Below are 23,252 nucleotides of genomic sequence, written 5' to 3'. Positions count from 1 at the left end.
CTCTGCAGGTGCAACATCATTTAAAACATGTACGAAGGCTACCATCCACTCTTCGATGAGCTCCAAGTTCGATTGTGTAATTCAGTTGTCGAAGCACAAACAAGGCCGAGAGAATCCTTTAATATCAAACCAGTTTATTTTGTAGTCTGTCCAAGTTTACCACTGTTACGCACCCTTTCAGGCGACAGTAGAAAAATAGATTCAGTGAAACTAAATGCAACTCAATATCGATCTACAAACATGTTCTCTACAATACAAGTACAACGTACCTGTTAGGATTCAACACAAGCAACCACACATTAAGGATGTTTCTGTTTTCTGAAAAAAAAGGTGCTAAAAATAACACTGTACACGAAAACAAGCTACATGAGATTCCAAAGAACTTTGATGCAGGCTGGTCAGCTGGTAGAAAAGAGCTTGCATAGACATGGAAGTCACTTCTCCAATAAAAGCCCGGCCGCAGGCGGGGGAAGGCACTGACTTTTCTACAGCAAAGAGCAAAACAAGAGCATCAATCCAACTGAACATTGTCCTGGAAAATAAAATGACTACCCAACGAGAACATGGGGAAGCATCACAAGTTTTGAATTTTTTCCTTATGAAGCAACCTACTGTAAAATATTATTCTGCTTGCTCAAGTCATTACCGCTAAGCAGATCCTTTAAAGGTTCCTTTTACTTTTGAAGTTAAGAGAAATGGAAGGACGTTTGTACAAACATAGAAGTCCAAAAACCACCCACGACACTGAAAAGACTGCTCTAAAAGTCTGACATTTAGAAACATAATGGATTCGGACACAATCATTTCATTTTATACCACACATTCTTAGTGAGAGATCGTGACAAAGACAGATACACAGTGTTGTTCACTACAGTAAAAAAAAAAAAAAAGAAGCTTCAACAAACACTAAAATATGATGGAAACCAATAAAAATTCATCAGAACACGTTGGAGCTCAATCCATTATATACAATTTACCACTGGAGATATGAGCCCGCAATCGCCAACTTCTCATCAATACGAGACCATATTGTTATTTTGAATTTTTTTTTTTTTGTCCGATATTCATATTTGTTCTATTTCCCCTTCTGCTACTGAACAGGCGGCTCCTACAGTGCAACGTATATGCGTTTATGTGAGGTTGTGCGCCAGCTGCTGGTCGCGACCGGCTTTTATGCATGGACTTGCAGGGTTTTGGAGCTACAGCTTCTGCGGCACTTTTAACAGTATATTTGACAGTACTGAATATGCTGGTCCACAATTGTCCATGAGGTGAGAGATGGTGTCTACGTGCGTTCGTCAGCATCTGGGTTTGGATGAAAACCCGCTCTACTGCAAAGATCGTGTGCAGTAAATGAATGTGTGGTGAGCAGAACAGTCAAATAAACCATTAACAGGGGCTGTGATATAATGACATCATGCTAAAGTGAATAAATGCAGCTAACAACTGAATATTCCAAGCTCTGGTTAAGGCTGTTACGTTAGATTACTTGCTGCTAGTGATAAACAGACCAGGGAACTTCTGCAGACTGACCACCGCTCTGTGCTAAAGAGACGCTCTGATATGTACAAACAGACCTGACGGAAGATGGGAGTGTACAGTACTGAGATTGTCTAAACACCTGTGTGTATCAAAGTTGTCCTCATGCACACACACACACCCGCACGCACAGAACACCTGCTCCAGCTGCAAACATACACACCCCATGACAGTCAGTTGCCATGGCACCCTTTTATTTTTATTTCTACTAACAGACCTATCCATGATCCTCCTGCTCCTTCCTGTCCTCAGCAAAAAACAAAAAAAAACAAAAACAAAAAAACTACCAGGCTCCTGCCTGGGAGCTAGACACTGAGAGACTGTGATAGCTGAAGCCTAACACAATTATCTGAGTGGATTTCTGGAGGATGACGAGCTCTGATGACCTACTTCCTGTCGGATCCAATTCCTGCTTTGTGTGACCAAACCTAGACCAATTACTCAGCGGCCCTGCAGAACCACAGCCAGCAGGGGGAAAACTAGTCAGGTGCGTTGCTGTAGGCATGCTACAGGAAGAAATGGAAACACAAGTCATGGGAGGAAAGAGAACAGCCAGATGTATTTACATATCAATTCGCCACAATACTCTGTTCTGCACTGGTTGCCGTTGTTTGTCTGTGTAAAGTGAGATCTCCGTGCAGCCATCTTCCTATTCTATCCTGAAAATAATCAAGCGACAGAGCAGCCGATGAATGGAGTCTTTGTTCAACATAACTGAGCTGCATCTAGTTTTTCGACCTCATCGTGCAGGATTAACACACCTTCAACACACAATCACTCGCTACAATCCGGACCAGCCCAGTGGAGCCTGAGTCATCCTGTAAAAACAGCCATTCAGAGCAGACGTACACAGAGTATGTTATAGCATGTTATACACACTGTCGACCTATAGATCTTCCTCTTTCCACGCCCTGACTGTGTGACTGATGGCACAGAGTGATAGAGGTAGGACAAAAGAACAGAGCCTATAAATAGCAAACCATCAACTAAACCCCTTTTTTCCCCGCTCTTGTCAAACACACACACACACTGAACACCCAGACACACACTAGTGCTTTGCAGACCATTATGATGGACAAGCACAAATCACTTTTTCCCTTTTTCTTAAATCAACCCTGAGCCCTTGGCTGGGGTTAAAGTGCGGATTTCTTATAGGGGTAGTCGGGTTTGCTGGGTGACCTGCGGTCTCTGGCGATCTCCTCACTGACACTGTTCCTGTGAGGCTGCTGGACGGAACCTGGCGATTCTCCAGAGAGGACCATGTCCTCCTGTGCATCTCTGAGTCCGATGTGCCTCTCCTCGTAGCTGTCCATGTTACCGCTGGGCGACCGCAAATGGCCCAAGCCGTGGGTCAGATCTGTCTCATTTGATCTCCCTCTTGAAATGTGCGCCATTCGGGGCTGAGCCCCAGACGGACTGGCGAGGACTCCATCGTGTCTCTGAGAGGTCATACTGAGCACATCGAGCCTCAGCGGGTCTGAAGGAGCAGTCCGTCCCTGCAGGTGGCCCTGGGACTGAGAGTCTGAAATGTAAGGTGGTGGATAAGGGCTGGAGGGGGTGCAGCTGTGACTGTAGAGGTCCGGTCCTACGAAGGAGGGCAGAGGGTGGGCGGATGTCGGTGTTGCGGGTCGGCAGGAGAAGTCATACAGATCGGGGAACTCAGCCTGAGCCTCCAGCTTAGGTTCAGGAGCATGCCTCTTACAGGAGTGCCCGTGACCAGGAGCGTGGCCGTGGCTGTGGCTGTGGTTGTGGCTGTGGCGGGCAGAAGGGCAGGGCCCGTGAGGCAGATGATGACCTGAGGGACCCATTGGGCTGTGAGGGCTGTCTCTGTCCATCTCCACCATGTGCTGCTCCCTCAGCGACATGACTGAAACCCCCAGTGCAATGTCAGGCATGAACTCCCTCATTACGGGCTCCAAGCCCATCTGCAACAGAGAGTACAATATGTGATGTGAACTGACGACCGAGCCACGGAAAAGCAAACTAACGATCAGGATGTGGAGAAATAAATTGCAGACAGGGACTTCAGGACGTTGCACATACACTCACCGCTTGCTGATCAGAAAGCAAAGCTCGGCCCATGGCCTGCGGGTTGGTGCAGTCTGGGGGCTGGGGCCTGGGCACAGAGGAGGAGTACTCTGAGCTGCCATGCTTGGCAGCTGCATGGCGCTGGTTCAGGGTGCGGTTGCAGGGATAGGAAAAGGAACGGGTGGGGGTTGGCAAGGGAACACGGGGTCGCCAAGCGCCCTTAAGCTGCGCGTGGCTGGGTGTGGCGGGAGGATGGTAGGGAGGAGGTGGGGGAGGAAGAGGAGGGTGGAAGCCAGCAACTCCTTCCAGCTCTGTGAACATGCTATCCATGGCTGGGCTGCTGTTTACCCGACATCGACCCACCTGGCGCAGAGCCAGAATTGGACTCTCATCTCCAAACCGTTCGTCAGGGAAGAACTTGTATGGGTTCTGAAGAAAACCACATGAAAGCATCCAGGCATCAGCTTCACTGGCACATTTTCCAAAAAGTCAACTTCCTGAAATGTTGTAAAAACTAAATGGTGTGGTTTGAATATAGACCAGAAACGTTATGTAACAGAGAAAAGACTTTACAGGTGTTTTTTAACCTGATGGTTCCACTACATGCTACAAAAAGTTCATCAGATGAGGCTGAACGGGTCAGACAAATATTTTTTGACCAGGTCCGTGAATGCTTAATTAGATATGAAAAAAAAAGACAAGGGCGGGTAGTGGCTCGGTAATTTGTGTTGAAAGAATTATTTGTGACTTTAGGAACAATGTTTCACATTGACATCGTCACATGGGATTCTAAATACGTAGGGAAATCCTTATCACCACAATACACACTTGAAAAATGACAAAGAGGAAGTCATCCATCAAATCTGAGCAAAAGTGCAATTAGGTTCTTCCCACAACAACTCCACCCATTTACAAAAATCATTAAGGTGTGGCTCGACTGATCTGCCTGCAGTCCAGGGTTGTTTCAGATTGAGAGTTAGTTTAGGTTAAATATATAGAATTATGTTAGTCTGTGAAAACACACAAGTCTTTTCCTTGTCCTTTTATATGATAATTTGAGGTTAAAGGTCATCACCAATTCTATATTTTAATATTTATGTTTGGGGATAGTTTTAAAATCAAAAGCGTAGGATTTTGTATGCATGCTGGTGCTGACAAAGGAAAAACATATTTTAAGATTTTCACAAGATTTATCTGACTGGGTTTGTTTAAGGCCTGTGTCAGCTGAATTCCTGAGGTCTGTCTGTGTCCTCGGCCTAACCCTATTCTCCAAGTATCCCAGAACAGACAGTTTCTGGGATACTCTGACCTCTGGGGAATGAATTCTCTGTTTTCTGCTAACCTGCAGCAACTCTGTGGCTCCATCTGCCAGACCGAACTCCCTCAGCACTCGCAGCTGCAGCTCGTAGCTGACCGTGGCTCCTTCGCCGCAGTTGAGGGCGTACGCTCTCTGGACCTGCTCCGTGTGTCTCAGCTCCTGGAGCCTGCGGATCATGTCCTTCACCACAGACAGTGGTGGCACTGAAAAACACACAGATACGGTAACAAATGTTCTTATGTTCTTATTTGGCGATACTTGATAATAGAGGTTAAGACTGCGTTATTGACATCAAACATTATTTTTGGATTCTCCGGGAATTCAGAAAAGGCCACAAACCGGAATCACGTTTCAGAATATTTGAGAAGTTTTTGGATATGTTCTTATATCAGCACAGTTCTCTTCCCATTCTCTTACCTGGGATTTCATTGGCCACAACTGAGGGCGCTGTTGTTGAGCTTCCTGCTATTTGCTGGTGGTTGATCATGTGACAGCATTGAGGCACGGCATTGTTGACCATGTAGAGTGTGTCTGGGACATTCGACATACGCACTAAGCGCAAACGCGCCATGTCCGCCTGCTCCACCATCATCTCACCAAGTACAGACTGAGGACAGGTAGACAGGAGTGGACACGTGAGACCCAAAACTCATTACAAATCCATCTATGTATAACTCAAGGACATGGAGAATGCTTGCAAATTGTTTGGACTTGATTGACACCTAATCTAGAAATGACTCTACGTCTGGTCTGCGAAGGAGTTCATAAATATTAATGGTGGTTTGAAGTTATTAGGGAAAGTGTGCAAAGAGACATAAAATCAAATTCAGTCAAAGTGATGACCGGCTTTGGTGAAAGTGGTGCATATATATGGCAGGTAATTGGACTTGCAGAGTTACAAGCAGCGAGACTCTGGCTGATTAGCCCGTCCTTACAGAGCCTCTGCTCTTTTAATGACTCTTGTAAGGAACACAAATTAAACTCCGCTTTCTGCACCGTCTGGAAGCAGCGTTTATCAGCGTGAACGAGACTTGCCTTCGCTTCCTCCACATAAGGAGAGAACAGACGGGGACGCACGTAGATGCCTGCATTCTTCTGCCGTAACCAGTCGTTGGCTTTCCCGCCCTCAGCAGTGGGAAGCATGTCCAAGGGAGGGGTGCTTATCAGACCCCGTTTTAACTGTGGAAAAAAAAAGGTGATAAATCTGCATCAATACTCTGGTTAATCGGGTCATATGACTAATGTTTGCGTAACGACGGAAAGAAAAAAAAGGAAGCGTGTTTGTACATACCGCGTCCGTGAGAACGTCGCTGTTGTGGGGTAGGATGTGCTCGGTTCTGATGAAGGGCAGCAGGGGAGACAGGATCTCTTTTAGCTCCTCCACATCCAAGTCTCTCCTTTTTACTCCCCTCTTGTTCACACTGTGAGCTGTGCCACTTAACAGGTTGGGCTCTGGGTAAATGAGGACAGAAAAGAGCCATTTGCAGCCTATTTATAAATGTGTATGTGATTACTTATGCAACCGACAGTATACTTTTAAGGCTTGTAAATCTGCACGCTGCCTATTTTTCATAATCATAATGAAGGTTCTATTTAGCGGATGGTTAAATCTAAATAGGGATTGATGGGAGTCATCTGTGAAGACTGAAGCTCTTGACCATTAAACCTTTTTTTAGATGGAGCTGCTAACTAGGTGAGAGTTACCAGCAATGTCCGATTAATTAATTTCCGCTGGTTTTATTTGGAGGTCAAAGTTTATCTTCTACTCGCAACAGGTTTCGCGTACATCTTGGATGGATCTGATGAGTCAGTAATTTCCTCAGAACTATTAGGGAGGCTGCTCAGATGGTAATTACAGAGTGTATTATCTTACCCCTGTCTGCCATCCTCTTAATAAGCTGCTGCTCGCCCCACTTAACAACATACTTGAGGATGTCCTGTTCACTCGCCTGTGAATGAGAGCAAGGTACAGACAAAAAGACAGATTTGAGAAATAGGACAAGGTCAGATACGATCAGAAACTGAAATAAAATAAAATAAAATATGGCTAAGGAGAAAATACAGTGTGTTTACTCTGCCCGTGCACAGACGGAGCCTGGAAGATTTATGTGAACAGATGGACTTAAACACTTCCCCTAACCACATGGTAAGAAGTCCAGGTAGTTTGGCAGACAGATGACAGAACAGATTTGATCTGGGCTCTGAGTCACCTCCTTAGATTTAACTCAGAAGACCTCTGAGTGTGTGTGTGTGTGTGTGTGTGTGTGTTTCGTCCATTTTACCAATCAACCAGTGCAAAAGAACCCATTACTAGAACCTCGCAGCAGAAAATGACCAAACGTGTAGCAGTGTGACAGGAGATTGACAGATGACATTTTGTTTCCTCACCTGCAGGTAGTCTGACTGAATTGCGCTGAGGAGGTGCTCTTTGCCGAGCTCGTAGAGAACGTCCGAAGACACGACCTGACTGAACTCTTCGCAGAGGAAGTGCATGGCCTGCCTGTGGACCCACTTTGAGCCGTAGGGCTGGGAGCTCCACTTCAAGATGGGGACCAGTGAATCCAGCGCCAGGCTTTCCAAAACAATGTCCTCACAACCTGGAAAAGACAAGATCTCATCATGTTCAAACAAGTATTTTATCCCAAAAGCAAGATTAGACCTTTAAGGTTATCGACTTTCTTAGAAACAATATGGTGCACTTTAACTCTTTGTCTATTTATGTTTGAATAAGTGAGGACAGTTCTCTCTTTTTCTTCATTTGGCTGAGAATTTTGTGAGAACACCTGGAAGCAATACTGAANAGTCAGACAATACTTATGTACGTATGTACTTATAATAATGTTTTTGGTCTTAAAGACAGAGGTCAGATCTTCTGACCTTGAGCCTTCTCACGACCTCTGGACCAAAGATATAACCTCCTCAGAATCCTTTTTTATAAATGAGTGAGGTAATGAACGCCTCCATTTACAACCTTGAATCCCTGTTATCGTCCAGTAAATTCCATCTGCTGTTGTTCAGGAAGCTCCTGAAATCTCTCACAATCTCACTATGAAAGAGAGACGGAAGCAGAACATACCAAACGATCCCACTATGACAGAGAGACGGAAGCAGAACATACCAAACAGTATCGAGCGCAGCAAGGTCACCTACGCTACAGTTGTCCTTCTCTAATTAATGATTTCAAGGGGCAGAACTGACACTGGTTGTGTCTATGAAATACCCTTTTATGGTGTGTTCATTCTGCGAACAAAAAAAGAGCCGATAAATCCAACCATGCTTCCTCTGAAGCTGCTATAACAGACAGTTGTTCAGGAGGATCATCTGTAGTTTTCACACGTGTTCACTGACCCAGGGAGTCAAACTCCAGCCCCCCACATCCTCTCTTAACTGCATTTTTCCTCCAAAAATCAGAACACATACCAGAACAGCAGGCAGCAGTTTAACTCAGTAACACACCAGCCCACAGAAATGCCTTTGATTCACTGATGTGTTTCAGTTTCATGCTGCCGTCTCTTAACCTTGATATCTACACACAACAGCCAGGGGAAACGTGTTGCTAGCACGGACATTTGACAAAGACGTATGTACAACCCAGAATACACAGCAGGAACAGTGCAAAAATTAAAAAAAACTCAGGACATTGTTTTATCTGCTGCTGATGTCCATTCACCAACACAAGTAAAACCTAATTCTGTCAGATGACTTAGATTTACCAACAGGAGATGAGGTCAGGCCTTTCAAGATAATCCATCCCTTCAACAACTTTTATTCTACGTTTGATTCACGATATTTACCACGGGTTGGACATCTCTGGAGATAGAGCCAGACTAGGTGACGTCTGGACAAATTTGTTCTTCCTGACTTCCTCATTCCATCTCAGTCCATCCTGCATATCAGCCCCTGGTTGGGTCAGTAGCAACACTCCACTGGGAATCTCTTATCTTAAACTAGAAGCACAAGCTGCCGTTCCTCCCCCAAACCACAGCTTTGAACAAACACTCTAGGAAATTGGACACCACACTTGAGTGGGATGACTCCAGGATGAAAGTCGTTTTCTTTCTTCTTCAAGCACAGCTAACGCGCTGAATATGGACCTATATGCAAGGTGATTCATATCAATACATGAACATCAATGTAATTCATTTACCCTCCAGGGGGTGCTATTAGAAAAGCACACAAACTACTGAAATGCATATCCGAGGCCTGCAGTGTTTGATGGAAAATCTGTATCGTTCAGACACATGAGGCTGAAATGTGGACTCTGACACTGTGACATTTTATCTGCTGTAAACAGACTAAAAGACGGAGGGAGTGAACTCTTGACATCTGCCTTCATCTCCCCTCCTCATCCATGTCCCGTCTGTCTTGAGAGTGCATGAGTGGGTTTTGTATTTTGGTTTTTATCCCAGACTGTCACTTTTTGTATTTATTCCCTTGGCTCAAGAACAGACCGCTTTATACATGGAACTAGTGACACAAGAATGTGGAGAAAAAAAAAACACAGTTAAAGAACACAGCTTTACAGTACATTTTATAAGCAAGATTAATAAAAAAAAATTAAAAAAAATCACATTTTATACTTTATTTAGCTCCCGTCCTCTCCACAGGTGGTAAACCACATTCAGTAGAACAATCACCGTGAAGAAAATCAACATGGCAACACGAACAACAAAAGCTGACGCTGTGCTACCGTGACTACAGACGACATATGCATCTTATCTTGCAGTTATTATTCGCAGCGTTGTGTTTATGGAACACAACCCCCAAAGCCACTTAAAACACCAACTGCACTCGACTGTCTATAAACAAGCCTTTGGATGCAACTGAAATATATGAGGATGGTTCAAAGGTTCTGGATTTTGGTCTGGGCAGTTTATACTAAAGATATGGAACTGCAGGGTTCTTCAGAGAGAACTGGTGGAATAGATGGCATTTCTGTGCACGAACCGAAACCACACCAACTGGTAATCGCCACCGTGATGCACTTGAAAAATTAATAAGGCTTTTAATAGCGGTTTCCGTTCGAGTGAGATGGAGCCATAAAGGGATACAAGCGTTGAGATTTAATAAGAAGGAATGACAGAGAGCCCAACTGCTCTATAAAAAACCTCCACAGGCTAATCCACACAGGCAGGGGGCAGCAGCGCAGGAGCATGCATGGGAAAGACGGAGGGACAGATGAGAGAGGGGTGGGGGGGTCTCCTCGTGAATCCTCTGACATAAACCTTTTTGCTGCCTCCTAAGAATATATGGCAGCTACCAAAATCTCCAGGGACCAATTTTTTTTTCTACATTAAAACCCACGGACTACAGAAATATTTAACACCGTGTTGTGTGTAAAGACTGACAGAGATAAATAAACAGAGTGGAAGAGATATCTCTCACAAATGGTAATAATAATAACAAGATGCTGCAGAAGAGAGGAAAAAAGAATGGACTTGGATAAAACACCGGGTCAACCTCAAGCATCTCACCACATACCACACAGAGGTTTCATGGGAACTGTTTGGAGCTGTGCAACACAGTGGGAGAGGGAGGAGAGGGGATAAAAATACCCTCCAGTAGGGGCTTGTTGGAGCGGGGGGATGGGTGGGATGGGTGGGAGGAAAGAGGTGATGGTGTGTGGTGATGACACTATTTGCATCCTGGCAGGCTTGAGCTGGCAGACTGACCCTGAGAATGACACGACTGCTTGGGGGCAGGACGGAGGGGAGCACGGGGGTGTAGAGGGAGGTGTCTAACAGGCTGCGTACATTATGTTAGTGTACAAGGATGTTCATATCACCGCAGCTGTTTTTAAAAATGTGGATAAGACTCAAATGTGTGTTCTAAATACATACACCACTCTGCATAACACATCTGACATGAGGGTGAATCCAATCCTATCATATTCCACAAAGGTTTAGGAGGTCGCATTACTACTTTCTTGGCAGTGATGGGGCGTTTTTGCATTAAAAAAACAAAACAAAAACAACCTAGTTCCATTTATGCTGCTTTTATAAATTCTTTTAATCAAGTCATCAATTTTATTATTTTATTTTAAATAGTAAATAGTATCCAGTGGACTCACCACCCGCAGGAAGGTTTGGTACGGTGCAATGTGATTTGGGTGGCGACTGCTGCCCCGCGACCCGGTAACGGATAAGCGGATGAAAATGGATGGATGGATGGATAGTAAATAGTACTTGCATGCATTAGCACGCTGACCCAGATGGTCTGTTTCCACAGTTGTTTTGTAGTAAATTTCATTCAACCAAGAGAGGGCTTAAGGAGAAGTGGTAAATGAGGAGACAAATTAATATTTTTGATTAAAATAAAAGTTTAATTAAGTTTACCAAGGTTTGTTACTTGGGAGAATCCACAGTTTCAAATCACCAGGCACTGCCTTAACATATTGCAGGTGATATCACTTATTGTTTAATATTTGACAAGCCTATTATCGTCCCTTCAGCTTTATGAAACTTAAGACTGTAACAGAATCGCTGTCATACAACCTCCTCCTGCATTCATATCCAAGAAGGTGGTTCAAAAACAATAGGGTTTTCATGTTTGGCCCTTTTGTGGGCAATTTTTCAGGTGTAGTAAAAACAGGACTGTACTTTAAAACAGAACTCTGCATGAGGTGAGAGTGACAAAGTGAGAACCTTGTGTCAAACAATACAACAAAAAAAAAGCATTTAGAAAGGAGCGGCAGTGGGGGAAAAAAAGCCAGTGTCTTCAAAGTAAAGGAAGGCCAGTGGCAAAGCAGATGACCTGAGCCGCGGTGCTGACAAAAGCTCAGAGCCACTGCATCTATCACACAGTAAGATGTCTGCCTCTGGAGACACAAACAACTCATCAGCCTGTATCAGTCTGCAGGCTGCAGCCACAGCTCTATCCACCATTACTCTGCCAAGCTGTTCAACACTGGTCAATCTGCTGACATGAGCATAATGTGGGTTATAAAGACAGATGTGAGTTTCAAGAGGGTGGGAGACACACGTGTAATTTTGTTTCAAAGCACAAACTGCCATTTATTACATATTTCCACACATTTGTGTTTTTTATAACATTGAACCACTGTAAGTGTTTGAAGTATGAACTCTTTCCTGCCTATATTTTATCACTTTTTCCCTTTTCCTGAAATTCTGGGTTTAGTGAATGTGAACTCCTTGTCATTGTGACACAGCACACAACCAAATGTGACCTCTTTTCCCATCACCACAGTGAGCTGGAGGCAGCTCTAGCCCCCAGGCAGCAGTGTGTGGGGACAATGCCATGCTCAGAGCACCTCAGTGGTAACTTGGCAGCTGGTGGACTTGTATCTAAAATCTTCCAGGCCCTAGTCCACGTCTTTTACCACCAAGTCACCATCGTCTCTTAAAGTGTTGACCATTAGAAGAAAGACCATCCCCATTTGTAGATATGACTCCTGTCAAGCAACATATTTTTAAAACCACTGGTATTCTCACTGAACAAAATGACAAATGTGTGTAATTTCCCAAATTACACAAATCAAGAAAACATTAATAAAAAATGATTAAATGATAAATGATAAATGATTTGCCCTGCTGTCACCCCTGTTATAGCTCTGCTCCTGTATTGGCGTCCACTCCCGACTTGGGAACCACTGTGTTAAGAGAATTTTTATTTTATTTTACCTGATAAATAACTGGCAGTTATGACTTACCTTGAGCCAACATACTGAACTCCAAAAACAGAGCGATGTGGTACAGCTCCATGGCCTCCTCGGTGCGTGTGCTGGCCCCACGGCCTCCTGAAACCAGAGCTTGAACCTCACCCAGGCTGCTTGCCGAGGGGCTGCTCCGGAGCACCAAGCCGAGCTCCACCACATCTGTGTACATGCAGTGGAGAATAACCTGCACATATTTCCGTGGTATGATGGACTCGTCCAGCACGATGCGGGTGGGCGTCTGCAGCGTGCGCTCAGTCATTTCCTCTCCGGTGCGAATACGTCGCTGCAAAAGGTTTCTGAAGAAAGGGGAGCGTGCCGAGAGGACTGCCTTGTGTGCCCTGAGGTCCTCATCCGGGGTCATGGGTGCCCCGCTGCCCGCTGCGCCCGCTGTTGGGGCCGCAGCTGCAGCTCCTCTCTCGTTACAGCTCTCTATCATCTCAGAGTCTGTGGAGAAGCTGAGCAGAGCGTCATAATAACACATGTAGTCAAATAAGCCCTTCATGTCTGCCTCCAGAGAGTTAGGTGTTCCAAACTCCTCGCTCAGCCGCACCAGTACATCCACGTTCTGAAGCCTTGAATCCTCTGCACCACCCACACCAAACTCCCCTGTGTATAAGTAGTGAAGCAGGGCCGAGAACATTGGCACATCAATGCCTGCCGTCTCCACGTCCATAAGGACCTCTGCTCCATAGCCAGGGGAAGAAGACAGCAGAGTCTTGAAAAATGGGCAGCGGGCAGCCAAGACGGCCCGGTGAGCTGGGAAGCAGGTACCTTGGAAAATGAGATCCACGTCTGTGCAGTACTTGTGCTGGTAGAGGGCGGCGAGATCTCGCTGCAAGTTAGGGGCTTCGGCACGGGCCAGGCTGGCCTGGAAGCTCAGTTCCTTGAGGGCAGCTGTACCCTCATACTCCTCCACCAGGGCTTTCATGTCACGGACGTCCCATCCTGACAGAAGCTCTCGCATTTGTCGTGCATGATCTGCTGAGCGGCTGGACTTCCTCCTTTTGATGAACCTCCGTTTGAGGGTGGCCAGACCAAGGCTTTTCTTTTTCCTGTCTGTGGGACGCTCGTGGCCATGCTCAAGGCTGTACAGCTTTGACTCCCAGCCATAACCCTGCTGAGAGTAGGATGAGGTCCCTGAAATGAAATAAAATAAAAAATGTGCTTGCAAGCTCCACATAATTTAACAAATATTGCAAATAATGAGTCAAAAAGTATGATCGTTTTATATCTTTCTCCCCAGAAATAACATTTTTAAACGGTTTTCTGATGAGACGTGTGATTTCATAACTCCTACACTCTTGAGGCCAGACTACAGGAAACTCTATCTGTCTCTGGCACCCCTGTGGTATGACCAGCTCTGTCAGGCCAAGAACACATTGGATCTGGCTCTACATCTGGATCTGGTTCAAAAGAAGAAAAAAAACACAGGAGCCCTTTGTTTTCTTTTGGGCCACTAAGAACCAATTAGCTCATAAAAGAGGTTGTCCTGTTTCACCCTTCTCAATGAACTCAGTCCATTCACATACTTGGGTTCCATTAATTACACTGAATCACAGTTTTTGGCGTGAGAGACAGCATTCATGTGTCAGGGGGGGTTTGCCAAGGAGATCCTCTTTGCCTGCCCTTCTCTCAGTATCTACCAGTGTGACCTAAATAGTAATTATTCAAAACTGTGAATCATGTCTGAACCAAGCAACCGTTGCTCACAGCAATCCTCCAGGGCGGCATGAGCTAGGAAGTTGATTTGTTACCCCGAATACAGTGAACGCTCAGACCTGGGTCTATTTCAAAGTGAAAAAGAAGAGTTTTGTTGAGAACTAATTCACCTATAAAGCAGTTTTACCAACCCTCTGGCAGCGGGGGCTACAGGGAAGCACTTAATGACTTAAACCAGGAAGACGCAAATCACTGAATTAGATAACGTATAAAATATGTTCTCTAACATGTTCCCCAGCAGAACGATATGAAGGCTTTGATCTCCAACAACTAATTAAAGATTCTGCCCCGCTATTAGACGCACATTATGCTAAGAATGAAACAAAGTTTATGTGACACAAGACTTTTGTCCAGTCTGGAGCAGCTATAAAAGGTCCAGCTGGTCTGAGAAGAAGCTGAGAAATTGAAACACTAAGGTCAAACCAAGGTCTTTTCATTTTCCCAGACCTGAAATGTCAGATAGAAATATTATATCTGCAGTAAGTCTTAATGCTGATGCCATGCCGTGTATTTTTGAACCAACCTGGACAAAAGCCTAGAAATGATAGAGTACAATAAAAACATGATACGAGTCACAATTATATATTAGGGTTTGGTATTGGCAAGAATCTGGCAATAGGATACATATCGTGATACAGGGGCGACGATATACGATATATTGCGATATTTTAGGCATGACGATATACTGAGGGTTTTTTTCATTGTAGGAAAACTGAAAACATAGTAAACACACAATGCTGTTACATGCTTATCAGGTTACTAAAATTTGAACAGCTTACATTTGTAAACACTACAGAAGAAACGGAAGCATTAGCTGAATATTTTGGTTTTGGAAACAAATGGAAAAAAAAAACCCAGGATTGTTTGACTCAAAGTTTGAAATACTTGCAAATATATTTTGTCCTAGAATTACCTATAAATGTCTGCTGTGCCTGTCCGTTCCCCCCAGAGCGCGGGGAGCATGAGTGTGGATAGCTGGATCCATTGGCACCCATCCTCACTTCTCTTCACTTGCTATCTGGGGGCCCCCCCTCTTGCTGAGTCATTCTGCTCAGACAGCGTAGTCCTCTCAGTCTTCAGTGGTGGGTCAGGCACAGATCCGCTGAGGCATCTTCACAGCCCCAGGCCCAGCCTGTCGTACCTGGGGGCAGAAATGAGAAGTAGAACTGTAAGAGACAAGGCTAATGCTGATTTGGCATCTGATAACATGTCTAATGTTTCTGCCTAACATTTCACAGGGATTACACAATGATGAATTGGGACAGTTGGGATTCTTCCACAGATAATGAACGGCCAAGGGCATCACTGCTAAAGCCAATGAGAAGTGTATTTACATTCATGTTGATATTATTCCAAAAAACGTTTCAAGCCGCTAGAAGTATAGATCGTGTTGGTAATGTTACAGGCGTGAAAGGTTTGAAGACCTAAAAAGAAGAAAGAAGCTGTTGAAAACTGTTTCCACGTTACTATCTTTAATCTTAGACTTCCTCTGCTCAGCCCTCAGGAAACTCTGACTGGCAGTTAACAACAAATCTAATGCAGATGTTCGCAGAGGAAAGAAAACACGCTGTATCTTAGCATTTTACTCATTTTTATACTCTGTATATATATATGCATGCGTGCATGTATATCATGCAGTGTAGAAATGGAGAGTGACTCTATTGAAAAGTCTGGGGCCAAGGGCTGATTAATTCAAATCAAAAGGTCAGTAAAAGGTCAAGAAGCTCAGAATTTCCACCCTCATTAAATTACTGTTTAAAGCTTATCCCCAAGCTGTATTTTTAGACTGTGTCTTTTATGTGATACTGCTGCAGAAGGTCTTTAACACAGTATTTCTGAACACAGTATTTCTAAAGATACCTGCTGTAATGTGGAGGCTCAAATTATCTTACTCGTTTATAGATATAGCAACAACTTTGCAGCCAGAAAGGTCCCATCTGACCAAATATTGTGTTTTCTTTATTTTCTCCAGTTAACATTTCTGTTTTGTACTGCATGGGACTTTCAAAACATTTTATAATATTTCTGTCTTCAGTTTTTTTACCTTCCTTAAGTTCCTGCATTTCTAACACAGTCATTTCGTGTTTTTGTTTTAATCTCTGGCTCAGGAAACAGATCAGTTAACAACGAGAGGTGAACATTCTGAACCTTGACATATTTTTGTGATGACATTTTGTGTTGACAAGGTGAAATAATGAAGTCAAAATGTTTTGTTCTTTTTTTTAAACATAAAGTTCCCTATGTTTTACAAAAGCACTATGGAATACTTTGGAAGTATATAGTTTTATTGAGTAGGGGTAACAACTCCAGTACTGTTTGTCTAACATCATATACATTTAAAATTGACTAAAAAACTATTAAGTAATGTTTTCCCCCTTTTTTAACGGTTGAATGAAAAGAATAACCCACTGTTTTACAGTATAGCTGCACCAACAAGCTTTTAAGATATAAATAATAATTATATACATTTTTTCCACACCACAGAAACCGTTTCCATTATTTCCATCCCACTTAATGGCACGGGTCAATTTACAAAATAAGCCTTTCAATGGACACCATGAAGGAACTTGGACATGTAACTGTTCTCCCACTTTTACATTTTTTTCTATGTTAAACCAGACAGAAAATGGAGTGTGATGGGAGATCTGTTTTATCTCAGGGCGCTTTTTCCATGTCTAACATACTAATAAATCATTGTGTCTCCCCCTGTAAGGCGGGACTTTACAGCCTCCCCAGGGTTGGAAAACCACAGCCTTTTAGTCCCTACAAAAAACAGTCACCGGGCAATGTCACACTGAAGCAGACCAGTGAACTGCTGGTTGATATTTATGTGAATAGACTGCTGTTGAATATGCCCTAGTCTTCAAAGTGAATGCATATGTACAAAATTAGAAAATGAATTTGAATACGTAAAAGAGGAAGCCCCGGAGACGCACCAGAGTCCAAGCTGTCCTCATCGGTGCACAGCAGCAGCAGTAGAAACAAAGCACATCAAATGAACGATATGCCGACCTCAGATTGAAAGAGTTCTTCAGGTCGTTGGACCAACTGAACCAAATTCGACTGCAGCTGCACTGCACATTTCTACAAGTATAATTTAGGACAGCGTTTTCACCCAGTCCTGGCTCTCACTGTTCAGTGAGAAAAACAGTCTCTGATACTGGGATATTGGGACATTTCTATGCAGGAGAAACAGTGTGTGGTTCTGTGGAGGAGGGCAGCAGCACACACGTAGGGGGCGGGGGGCAGGGGGCCAACGCTGACCGGACTGGACTATGCGTCCCTAATGAGAGGTGACAGGACACACTCCCTGCCCCCACCTATATCTCCCTCTTGCTCTCTCAGCACAGAGACGTGTGGACACTGTTAACTGCCCACTTTACCTCAGTGGCTTGGGATGTTATATTTAATTCAAATTAACCTCAGAAAGCAGTTTAAAAGACACACGAGTTCAGCCACCCACGGAACATTACCATACAAAAAACTGCTTGGCTATGGCACACAAACAGGACTAATGTATTATTCAAATGACAGTCAGGGCACGCTATCAATCTTTCATGTGGATTTTCTCATCACGGCATGACAAAAGCGACAAGGAAGGTCTGCTGGTTCCCACTCCAGTCAGCAACCCTGATGATCTGAGTCCTTTAATGCAAATTGGAATTGAAGTAAATATGTAGCAGCAAAAACAGCAGGTCACAAAATCCCTGTCTCAGGTGCAGAATATTCAGAAAGTACAGGTAGTATTAGGAGAGACTACTACTGTGAGAAAATTCCTGACAAGTCATAAACAGCAGGAGGTGCTGCAGACAGATGTCCTGCTCCAGAGCATCTGAGTTAAGACACTTCACCTGAGCCAAAAACAATATGCCTTGGCCATTGTTGACATTTAACTGTGTTGAAGGAAGACACACCACATGGTTACTAGCCTGCAAATACAAGAGGACATTTGAAAGTTTGCCATTGCAAAAAAATAGGCTGTACTGCCTATGAAGCAGCCAGCACGGATGATGTCAAATTTAGATGAGTAATTGTAACTCATCACTGTGCAGTCAAACTTTAATATGCATTCATTTATTTTATTTTTTAGAAAATAAATAAATAGACTATTCTATAGACTATCAGAGTATTGTTCTGATGTTAGTTCAACATAAACCAAAAGTCACACCATTGTCACTATTTACTAGATAAAAATGTTTATATATTGGTACACTATTTACTAGATAAAAATGTTTATATTACCAGTTATCTGACAGTGTTTGCTGAAATGTGATAATGGTATTGCTGTAGTTACTTTGACCTACATTGTGATGATGACATTTGAATCATGGAATGATCAGATGATATATTTCACCCAGCATATTTGACTATCTGGCCTGAATGACACACATGATTACTGTGCATTGCTGTAACAGCATTCTGTGGAAAATAACAAAGCAGGTACAAAGTGCTGTTTGCGTGTCAAAGCTTAATTTGGATTTTATAATCTTGTGCAGTCATATCCCCAAAGAAACGCTGACACTTCACTTTCTTTCTTCTTGTTGGAGCTGTGATAGAAGTGTCAAGTAACACTTCACTGCTAATCTTGTCAAAATAATCTGTTGAAAACTATTTTTAATGTACCGTTGAGGACAAATGGCAACTGTGTTTTACTGATGAAGCTGGTCAGACATGCTGCTTCTGACACAGAAATTACATTATATACTGTTTGACTCTCTGGATATGTGATACAATCTTAGGCTCTGTGAGAGGGTCATATCAAGCCGTGCTGAGGTCAGCCGGAATACAGGACCTTTTAGAAGGAGTCACCTCGGAGGTATTGATGTGTCTGCACACGTCCTTCGGCAGGAAGTGCAAATGGAGGATGCACTGCAGTTGGAAAAACAAAAACTGAGCCGTTTGAACATAATAATTACACAGTTTACACCAGTAAAAGAGCTCAGCATTTAGCGGGGAGGTCAGGTTGTTTATCCCCGTTGTGTTTCCATTCAGTATAATGGTGCATTATGTCATTGGACTAATTACCAGAAGCAACACAAGAAATAGAGGAATTGGAACAGGCTGGAAAACGACAAACTGAAAGGACAGAGGCAGACAGAGGAAACAAAAGTAGCCACAATGATGAGCAGCCTCTGGATAAACCCTTGTCCAACAACAATATGAACCCTGATGCTGCACATTTGACATTTTATGAACCACCGCACTGTCAGCTGATTGCACTATTGAGGTCACAATAGCCAAACAGTGACTACTACAATTTCAAATAGGCAGAAAAACATATCAATTTTCCAGACGTCCCAGTCAGACTGTGGTGCCAAATTGTTGAGTGTTTGTCACTTCATGATACCTGAGGTGACGAGGACTGAATGGATGAATGACATTCTGCAATTCTGCTGGCAAACAGTTCTGAACGGGGTCATCTTTTCAAAGAAGGAACGCTAAGTGGGCACACACTAATGACTACACAAACACGACCTGGCAGTCAATCTGCACAGAATGAATGGCAACTCAGGACAGCAACCACTGCTTATTTAAATGAGATGTCAATGCTCCTTGTTGAGTTCCCCATCCAGCTGGCCAGAGTAAACAGCAGTCAGGCCAAAGTCCAGCTCATTCAGTTATTCTATGGCAAGTGCTTGCATGCCAGTCATGGACTTCTGAGCATGTAGCTCCAATAATTACATGTCATTAAAAGGCCCTGCAGCACTGACACAAATACTTAACCTGGTAAAATGAGAAAGACTTCAAGCCTGCACAGACTTAAAACTTGACCATTCTGGACAAAAACAAATTATATACACTGATTGGTTTGTGTTTCAGCAAAAGACAGGACATCCAACCAAAACGTCTTCTAGATTATTTCAATGTTTCACCAAAACGTCTTCTAGATTATTTCAATATTATAACACTGTTTATGTGGAATATTATTACCTATATTAGATAGTTAGGGCAAAAGAGCAACACAAACCGCAAATATTTTACATTAAAAGCCCTGCAATATAATAAATGGTAAAAGGAGAAAAAAATTCCCAATATTGCTTAGTAACGTTAATACCCCATGAGTGCCATTTAGTTTAAAGCAACACAGATACCACAAAAATAATCCAGCTAAAATGTACCAGCAGCTCTTAACTGAGAAATGTAAATGTAAATGTAAATGTTGAGGATATGCTATAAAATCTCCTGAACTAATCAAGAACAAATTATTTCAGTGATTTCTAGTGGTGTCACAGAAGTATAGTGTTGCAATCGTCTGCAGCGATGATGCCCTGTGTGTCTGTTTTTTTTTCCAGGTGGTGAGAGTGCTACGTCAATGTTTAGCAAAGGTAAACAGACCCAGTTGGTGTGCTAACATCTGAGGTGCAATTCCTTCTTCTTTCTTCTTCTTTATTCTTATTTCCTTGTCTTCTGACTTTTATGTATAACTATTTGAGTAACCATTTCTACTCAACAATAGGATTAGATTTATATATAACCTATGTATCAGCAAACCTCTATCTATCTCTATCTCAACACTTTGCTTACAGCACCTCCAGCAAAGGAGGTTGGGGACATTCTGCAAGTGATCAACTGCAAGGATCATTAAGACCTTTTCTTAATATTATACATATATACATTAAAGAATCAATAAAATTGATTACAATTACATAAATGTATACTCAAATAATACTAACCATTATACTGGGTAAATTTAAATCATTTTAATATACTTAGACTTTGAAGCCTGAAGTTTGGAAAATACAAAGTTATGGTTTAAAACTTTGCATCATTTAGTAAAAAACTAAAATAAAATACAAAAATAATAAAATACAAAAAGTCTCAATTGGTTTTGAAGCCTGAAGTTTGGAAAAAACAAAGTTATGGTTTAAAACTTCGCATCATTTAGTAAAAAAATAAAATAAAATACAAAAATTATAAAATACAAAAAGTCTCAATTGGTTTTTTAATGCCAATGTTTGCCAATGTTTTGCTTTTTACAATATTGTTCTGTGTAATACCATGAAAAATAGATGATTTTGCTGGTCAAGCTGTCACTTAAGTTTTGTTTTTACAATAATAAACGCTAAAGCCTAATTTCAGAATTTTATGAGCTGCGTGCTGACTGGAAAACACTTGAGGATTCTGTAATTTTTAGAACACTTTTAGAAAACAAACTAGACACTGTTAGAGTAACTTACATCCCCAGATAGTTATATTGCAACAAAAAAAAAAGAATCTTTAGTTTCACTAGAAACCTCATTTTTAATTAGTATTCTACGTTAGTGGGTTTTAAGACCCAGAAAACATCTATAAGGCTGGTTGGAGCAGATGACGGACAGTTCTGCTACCATAGCAAATCCTATCAACAACTATTTGACACAGATGCACGTAACAGCAACACGTTGGCTGATCCACACAGTGGAAAAATTCACGTCCACACTCAACTTTTCCGGTGACCTAAGCTCACCGACAGCAGAGAAGAGCACAGAATGAACACAAATCCATCAATTTGCGGTGGCTTTTGTTAGCCTGCCGTTAACGCGCAGCTATTGTTGGTGTTCGGGGCTACTGGAGGTGGGCTATCTACCGCTGCTCCGCGGGGGGAAAAACGGAATAAAAGTGCTCAGGAGAACAAAAACGAGCGTACACTTAGTCTTTGCCGATAAAATATAAGGGTGAATAGTATTGTGAAAAGATTTGGCTGCAGCCTAGCAAGAAGAGTCCTATTCACCCCAGCCCTGTAATTAGTAGCATATCCAGAGAGGCTAGTGGAGGCTACGGGCTCCTTCCTCCGCTCTGTCGCTTTGACTTCGGCTTTTCACAAACAGCTATTTTACTCACAGCGGTCTGCGGTGCAACTGTTGAAAATAAAGCGGGTAATGGGTGTTTACCGAAAAGTGCGGAGCTCCGTGGTCATCAGTTCTCTTCGTTCGAGCCCGCAGCCTAGTCCGTACTCCGACCCAAGTTGTCCCTGGCAGAGGCAGAAAAAAAACGCAGCTCAACACCTTCTTTTTCCAACTCTGCTCATTACGCACAGTTCGACGTCAACGTCCAAATCCGAAGCCGAACGGAACCGGCAGCACTTGCATCCACTTTTCGCTTAATTTTTCTAGCATTTAGCTCGAGTAAAAACTAAACAGAAACCGTTTTACACTCTCGGTTCGGTTCGGTATTTTCCCCATAGTAGCACAACGCCTTGTTGGGTGGTTGTTATGGCCTATCCCAACCAACGCTACACACTGCAAGCTGACCGAAAACGAAACATCTAACGTCTCGTTGGGATTTTCAAAATAAAAGCGTTTCGCGTCCGCTAAGAAAGTACTACAATGTGCTTTATTTTAGCCACTGACTAAAGGACAAGCATTCCACAAACGCACAATAATTCGACTCTTATACCTCAACTTACTATAAAGAACCAAAAAATACCAACAAAATAAATTAGTAGTAACCATCTTTCCCACTTGCTTTGTATGAATATGCGTAAAGCAAATACGATCAATTTTGAAAAATTAAGATAAAACAGCTATTTTCAACAATTATTCTTGTTGTAATAACCTTTGCTTTGTACATATCTATTATCTAAGTTACAATAAACAAAATAAACACACAAAATGTGGGTTTGATGGTCAATGACTGCCACATTACAATTCGGCCAAATTTCATATTGTTGCACATGATTAAATTGCATATAAAATCTGCATAAATATGAATCTGGAACACATTTTAGTCTATTTAAAAAAATAAAAATAAGTGCTTTATTTTATAAAAATAGGACTTAGTCTGAACTGTGTTGGGCCTTTAAATTAAAAACACAATAACCTTACCATTACAATATTTCCGTTGTTCTTGGTAACTTGACGAGCTTTCGTCGCTTTGCGCCTACTGGTCAAGAGGCCCATCGGTAACCCGAGTATGGGCTTCCCTCGTATTGTGTTTTAGTGCCCTCTAGCGACGTGTTTGAGGCAGGGCGCATATATAGGGTTTTTGACGTCT

General features: G+C 42.8%; 1 protein-coding gene across 1 annotated transcript; it reads right to left on the bottom strand.

The window, feature by feature from the left end:
- Positions 1-117: 117 nt before the first annotated feature.
- Positions 118-22,507, bottom strand: btbd7 (BTB (POZ) domain containing 7). Its single transcript, XM_008307963.3, has 11 exons — positions 22,151-22,507; positions 15,193-15,420; positions 12,555-13,697; positions 7,274-7,482; positions 6,759-6,834; positions 6,177-6,337; positions 5,921-6,064; positions 5,303-5,492; positions 4,910-5,088; positions 3,589-3,996; positions 118-3,464 (listed from the first exon to the last, which is right to left on the bottom strand). Exons 2-11 carry the CDS (start codon positions 15,272-15,274, stop codon positions 2,673-2,675), a joined length of 3,384 nt encoding a protein of 1,127 aa, XP_008306185.1. The 5' UTR covers positions 15,275-15,420; positions 22,151-22,507; the 3' UTR covers positions 118-2,672.
- Positions 22,508-23,252: the final 745 nt, after the last annotated feature.

The sequence above is a fragment of the Cynoglossus semilaevis genome, chromosome 1 (genome assembly GCF_000523025.1).
Source record: "Cynoglossus semilaevis isolate Cse_v1.0 chromosome 1, Cse_v1.0, whole genome shotgun sequence".
NCBI lineage: Eukaryota > Metazoa > Chordata > Actinopteri > Pleuronectiformes > Cynoglossidae > Cynoglossus > Cynoglossus semilaevis.
Note: the sequence above shows the minus strand (reverse complement) of the source record. Positions and strands in the feature narration are given on the sequence as shown.

Excerpts from the sequence above, each read along its gene's own strand:
- btbd7 (XM_008307963.3), bottom strand. The coding sequence starts at position 15,274 with ATGGGTGCCAATGGATCCAGCTATCCACACTCATGCTCCCCGCGCTCT. Across the intron at positions 13,698-15,192 it reads GGCACAGCAGACATTTATAG|GGACCTCATCCTACTCTCAG; the intron begins GTAATTCTAGGA and ends ATTTCATTTCAG. Across the intron at positions 6,835-7,273 it reads TTCAGTCAGACTACCTGCAG|GCGAGTGAACAGGACATCCT; the intron begins GTGAGGAAACAA and ends TCTCATTCACAG.